This window comes from Octopus bimaculoides, chromosome 30 (genome assembly GCF_001194135.2).
Source record: "Octopus bimaculoides isolate UCB-OBI-ISO-001 chromosome 30, ASM119413v2, whole genome shotgun sequence".
NCBI classification, from domain to species: Eukaryota; Metazoa; Mollusca; class Cephalopoda; order Octopoda; family Octopodidae; genus Octopus; species Octopus bimaculoides.
This window is the reverse complement of record NC_069010.1, coordinates 5,221,868-5,228,506: the sequence shown is the minus strand read 5'-3', so window position 1 is coordinate 5,228,506 and position 6,639 is coordinate 5,221,868. Positions and strand designations below refer to the sequence as shown.

General features: G+C 41.2%; 1 protein-coding gene across 1 annotated transcript in view; it reads right to left on the bottom strand.

Annotated features, from left to right (window-relative positions):
- Positions 1-6,639, bottom strand: part of LOC106874214 (DNA repair protein complementing XP-C cells homolog) — a 21,681-nt gene that overhangs the window by 3,032 nt on the left and 12,010 nt on the right. The window contains exons 10-16 of the mRNA XM_014921873.2: positions 5,973-6,104; positions 5,393-5,437; positions 4,003-4,047; positions 3,535-3,624; positions 2,309-2,390; positions 1,781-1,874; positions 925-1,018 (exon numbers count right to left, since the gene is read on the bottom strand). Of these exons, the coding sequence (XP_014777359.2) occupies positions 925-1,018; positions 1,781-1,874; positions 2,309-2,390; positions 3,535-3,624; positions 4,003-4,047; positions 5,393-5,437; positions 5,973-6,104 (582 nt within the window). The remainder of the gene's footprint in view (positions 1-924; positions 1,019-1,780; positions 1,875-2,308; positions 2,391-3,534; positions 3,625-4,002; positions 4,048-5,392; positions 5,438-5,972; positions 6,105-6,639) is intronic.

Sequence of the window (6,639 nt, the reverse complement as noted above, 5' to 3'; positions counted from 1 at the left end):
TGCCACTTAAAAAGCACTGGTGATGGTGCCACATAAAAAGCACTGGTGATGGTGCCACATAAAAAGCACTGGTGATGGTGCCACATAAAAAGCACTGGTGATGGTGCCACTTAAAAAGCACTGGTGATGGTGCCACATAAAAAGCACTGGTGATGGTGCCACATAAAAAGCACTGGTGATGGTGCCACATAAAAAGCACTGGTGATGGTATTAGGTAAAGAGCACCCAGTACAGTCTATAAAGTGGTTGGCATTAGGAAGGGCATCCAGTTTTAGAAACCAAGCCTAAACAGACTATGGTACGTGGTACAACCCTTGGCCTCGCCAGTTCCTGTCAAGCTATCCAAACCATGCACACATGGAAAACAGGTCTTAAATGTTGATGATGATGATGATTTCAGCTTTTTTCGATATATATTGTGTTGTTAAATTCAGTATGTTTCATCATCATCATCATCATCGTTTAACGTCCGCTTTCCATGCTAGCATGGGTTGGACGATTTGACTGAGGACTGGTGAAACCGGATGGCAACACCAGGCTCCAATCTGATCTGGCAGAGTTTCTACAGCTGGATGCCCTTCCTAACGCCAACCACTCAGAGAGTGTAGTGGGTGCTTTTACGTGTCACCCGCACGAAAACGGCCACGCTCGAAATGGTGTCTTTTATGTGCCACCCGCACAAGCCAGTCCAGGGGCACTGGCAACGATCTCGCTCGAAAATCCTACAGGAGCCAGTCAGGCGGTACTGGCAACGGCCACGCTCAAAATGGTGCATCTCATGTGCCACCCGCACAAGAACCAGTCCAGGGGCACTGGCAACGATAAACTGCAGTAACTTACCTATCAACTCTGTATATACATTGAGTATCGAAACACAGATGGCAATTACATTGATGAGAGATAACAAAATTAATTAATATTTACCGCGGTTTCTCTTTCTTTAGCAAGTTGTTGTTCTTTGTGCCATTCAGCCAGAACTTTCTCCTTGTGTTCAACACACACAACCCAACCATCAAATCTGAAATATCCATTATGAAAAAGACCCTGTTATTACACTGTGTAACGAGATTTCTGTCCTTGGGTGGCAACTGTTATTTCCTATTTGATTACTCTTAAAAAGTATGGAAAATGGCTAATGTTGCCTTTAAACTTTGCCTTTGTTACATTTATTCAAACCCCCAAAAATCCCTCTCAGCACATGGCTATCATGCTCTCCAACTAATTCTGCTCATGATCAGAGATGTACTTATTGCCTACCGCTCAAGCGGTTATGATCAAGCAAGTGACAAACAAATCTGTGGAACTGAACAGAATATTTGCTATAACGATATTTCTGCTTGAGCAACTCAGCATTGAATCTCTATGAAATGTAATGGAAAATGGGTCAGTTTCAAAACATTGATGCCCAGGTCATAGAAGCAATGTTTGAGGAGAATAGTAGTTATTTCTTTTGATTTCTACATAGAAGCAAATAGGAAATAACGCTTACTGACCAATGACAACAAGGGAATAATACTACTGTCTCTGGATGCAGGCTTAGCTGGGTGGAGGTGCTTGTCTCCTCCTTGTAAACATAAGGTCACAGGAAATGTGTCAAGGCCGACAGGAAGCAGTGCAGCTTCCTAGGTCTAACCAACAGTAATATTATTCCCTTCAGGGGACTGCCACATTAAGTTGACAGCATACAACTACTTCAACAAAATAAAGTGGTACACAACTGAACACAGAGTTAAGCAACAACAACAACAACAACAATAATGAAATAAAGAAATTAACTTACACAGGATGAGAAGATCCACCATGGAAGTCCCAGCCAACCATTGCAGCGGCACAGTCTACACCCAGCTTCCTGGCGACGCGATTGAGGCCTGGCTCTGGTGATGGAGAGCAAAGAAGATAGTGTGAAGGGCAAGAAAAGATAAGATAGAGGTAGAGATGTAGACAGAGTGAGTGACAGGGCAATTGTTTCTTTTATATGTGTGTGTGTATATATATGTGTGTGTTAGAGCATCGAGCTTACGATCGCGAGGTTGGGAGTTCGAATCCTGGACTGGGCTGCGTGTTGTGTTCTTGAGCAAGACACTTTATTTCACGTTGCTCCAGTTCACTCAGCTGTAGAAATGAGTTGCAACGTCACAGGTGCCAAGCTGTATCGGCCCTTTTGCCTTTCCTTTGGAAAAACACTGGTGGCGGGGATAGGGGAGAACGGTATGCATGGGCGACTGCTGGTCTTCCATAAACATAAAGAAGAGCGCGCGCATGCATGAGTGTATATATACATATATAAAACAAGAAAAGAGAGTCAAACCTGTCAAATGGACTGTTCCTCCTGGTAACATGGATGGTTTATACAGCTCAACATTTCCATATTCATTACGGGGGATTTTACCCTAGAATGAGAGAGACATATATTCATTTTATACATACATTTCATATATATATTTATATATATGTATATATATATGCATACACATAAGGAGTGCTGAAAAGTTCCTGGTCTTGGGGTAACAGAAAATAGAGGAGGATCAGTTAATTATGATTTTATCCATAATATTCCCATCTTTAATTCACACACTTATTCCAGCAGCCCTTCAGTTTTTCTAAGCCCTGTAAAAAAGCTCGGAAGTTTGGGCCTTCAACCAGGCCTTTCGTGATACCTTTAAAGCCAGGAATGTTTTAGCACCCATTATTGTGTTGGCCCAAAGTTATAGTAGAAGAATCTTGCCCAAGGTGACATGCAGTGGGACTGAACTCGGAGCCATGTGGTTGGGGAGTAAGCTTCTTACCACATAGCCACACCTGCGCATATGTATACATTTCTTTGTTTTATAAAAGTTCTTTTTTCATGCTAACATGGGTTAGACCAGTGTTTCTCAGCCATGTTTTTCCTATGGGCCCCGCTAATTCCTATTTTATTCTGGTGGACCTCCATTGCCATTTTGACATTTAAAAAATCCTGTTATATTTTTGTAATTAAATATTATTTAATTAAAAAAAAAGAATTGTTAAAATATTCTGTGTATTGTAGAAGTGCGACCAATTTAGTTCTATATTTAAGAGATGAGAAATTATGTACATTATTTACATTTGATGAATATTTGTCCTCATCTTGTTTGTTGTTAACACAACATTTCGGCTAAATATAAAATAGGATGGTCATAGCTGGAAACAGCTTTTTTTCTATCATTGCTTGTGCTGGTGCCACATTAGAAGCACCTGGTACACCCTGTAAAGAGGTTAGCATTAGGAAGAGCATCCGGAAATAGAAACCAGAGCAAAACAGACAATAGGATGCCTGGTTTTAGCTCCCAGGCTTGTCAGCTCTGGTCAAACCGTCCAGCATCACGCCAGTATGGAAAACAGATGCTAAAGGATGATGATGATGATGATGATGATGATGATGATGATGATGTTCTGCTGGATCAAGGTGGAACATGGCGCTAAACAACAACAATACAATCAACATTAGAAAGACAGAAAGAAAAATGTTGGGGTGGTGGTGGGAGGTGTCAAATTCTTCAGAGGTGCACTCACATTGACAGCTGGAGGGGGAACGTAGACTTCGGTCTGCCAGAAACCAAAAACTTCAAGATCTGGAATATCAGGATTTTCTTTTGGTTTATTCTGGAATTAGATTTGAAATAAATAAATAAATAAATAAATAAACAACAGCCACAATGTTTTCAAATTTTGGCACAAGGCCAGTAATTTCAGGAGAGAGGCTAAGTTGATTACAACAACCCCCAGCGTTTGACTGGTACTTAATTTATAGACTTCAAAAGGGATACAAGGCAAAGTTGACCTTGTCGGAATTTGAACTCGGAACATAAAAACAGATGAAATGCCGCTAAGGACAGAAATCGTGTTACGCAATGTAATAAACCTTTCTACTACAAGCACAGGGCCTGAAATTTTGAGGGGAAGGGTAAGTATAATTTCTAATTAGGTCACAATACCAGCAGATTTGTGTTGTGTGTGTAAGACAAAGTAAAGAATAGTTACCCATTTCGGCCTGGATTTAACCATTTTGTAAGGTTCTTCACCAACCTAAAATGAAAAATACTCAGACAGTGAGATCTAAGTAATAAAACATGCACACACATACAACCTCTGTCAGTCTGTCTGTCTCACATACACAGTGTCATTCTCTCTCTCTCTTACACATATATACATTGTCACTCCCTCTTTGTGTCTCACTTTTACACATATACGTAACATGGTATAATTATAAACAAGACAAATTGTAGCCATTTCTCCGCAGACTGAAAAAACGATGAACAGCCTTAATCGATTTTCGAACCTTATTGGGTTCTCATCAGAGGCGTTTACATCATTCTGACAGTCTCCAGAGAGACAAGCAGCCAAACTGTTTATATACTCAACAAATGCAGCAGTTACTCTATGAAGGAATCCCTAATTTGCATACCAAAAGTGTTTAACACTCTATAAATACCAGCGGCCAGTCAACGGGGATCTTAGTTCACACAGTATCAAGGTATGATATAATATGTGCGTAACATATGGTATCATCTATCTGTTTCTCTCTCTCTCTCTTGTTCACACACACTGTCTCAGGGAGTGGAGTCTTGATCGGTCTTTTCAAAAATGAGTATGGTACATCAGTTCATCTCCACCCCAGTCTCTGTCCTTCTCTCTCTCTCTCTCTGTCTTCCCCTCACACAACATCTACTCTAGCTCTCTATCTATTTCTCCTAATATGGTACGTCTGTTCATCTCCCCCCACTCTCTCTCTCTCTCTCTCCCCACCACACATGATCTACCTATCTAACTCTTCATCAATTCCTCTGCATTTCTCTCTCTCTCTATCTATCTGTCTTCCCCTCATACAACATCTACTCTAGCTCTCTATCTATTTCTCCTAATATGGTACATCTGTTCATCTTCCCCACTCTCTCTCTCTCTCTCTCCCCACCACACAGGATCTACCTATCTAGCTCTTCATCAATTCCTCTGCATTTCTCTCTCTCTCTCTTCCCCTCACACAACATCTACTCTAGCTCTCTATCTATTTCTCCTAATATGGTACGTCTGTTCATCTTCCCCACTCTTTCTCTCTCTCCCCACCACACATGATCTACCTATCTAACTCTTCATCAATTCCTCTGCATTTCTCTCTCTCTCTCTCTCTCTCTCTATCTCTGTCTTCCCCTCACACAACATCTACTCTAGCTCTCTATCTATTTCTCCTAATATGGTACGTCTGTTCATCTCCCCCCACTCTCTCTCTCTCTCCCCACCACACATGATCTACCTATCTAACTCTTCATCAATTCCTCTGCATTTCTTTCTCTCTCTCTCTCTCTCTCTCTTTCACCTTCCACACACAGAGTTATATTTCTGGTTAGAAGCAAGTTCCAAAACAACCACTGACCTTCACACATCTTCCTTCTTTCATCCATGTCTCCCGGGCATGTAACTGAAATAAATATTTAAGTAAATTTAATATTGAAATTTTAGGTGACCTCGGCGGAATTTGAACTCAGAGAACTACATATATGTGTATGTGTGTATGTGTGTGTGTGTAATGGAAGTGCAATGGCCCGGTGATAAACAAACAGACTAGACAGACAAACAGATAGATAGACAGAGAGACAGACAAACAGATAGACAGACAAACAGATAGACTGACAAACAGATAGACTGACGACAGATAGACAAACAGATAGACTGACGACAGATAGACAGAGGAACAGACAGACAGACAGAGAGACAGACAAACAGAGAGATAGACAAACAGATAGACTGACAAACAGATAGACTGAAAAACAGATAGACTGACGACAGATAGACAAACGAACAGAAAGACAGACAGATAGACAGACAAACAGATAGACAGACGAACAGACAGACAAACAAATAGACCCTTGATAATAAGGGCTGATTGGGGCTAAACAATATCTGTAGATAAGACTTGAACTTATGACCTAATAATTTAGAATTTTCAACTTTACCTGAACCACACATTCTCTGGCATAAATTGGTTCGTTTCTAATGAAACCTAGGGGTACTGCAGAGTTGGGGTAGATAGCTTCGAACTTGAGAAGGTGGCGCTTCAAGGCATACCTAAAAAATGGGGAAAGAAACTATGGTTGAATACTTTCGAGAAAGCATTTACATCTGAAGATAAAGATGAGATAGGAACAGGTATAGCTGTGTGATGAGTAGTTAGCTTCCCAACCACATGGTTCTGGGTTCAGTCCCACTGCGTGACATCTTGGGCAAGTGTCTTCTACTATAACTTCGGGCCGACCAAAGCCTTGTGAGTGGATTTGGTAGACGGAAACTGAAAGAAGCCAGCCCGTCGTTTTCACTCCAGCCGCTGTGAAGGCAAGACGAACTACTAGCGTTCTACCTCAGATTTGCGTTTGGCCGTACGGCTTTTGAATGTTGTTTTCACTGTCCATTTTTTCCTGTCTTGGTTTGTGTTTGCCACCTTGGAATCCTCTGTGTAGTGGGTTGATCCACTACTCAGGAAGAGACTATTCTAGAATACGTTCTGTCTTGTCTTCGAAACGTCTAGATAGAATAGAGACAGCTGATGAAGGGATATTCCAAGTGGCTTTCCGTTTTCCTATGTGTTCGTTCCGTTGTCTGTAGTTTATTGTTCTAACGTCCTGT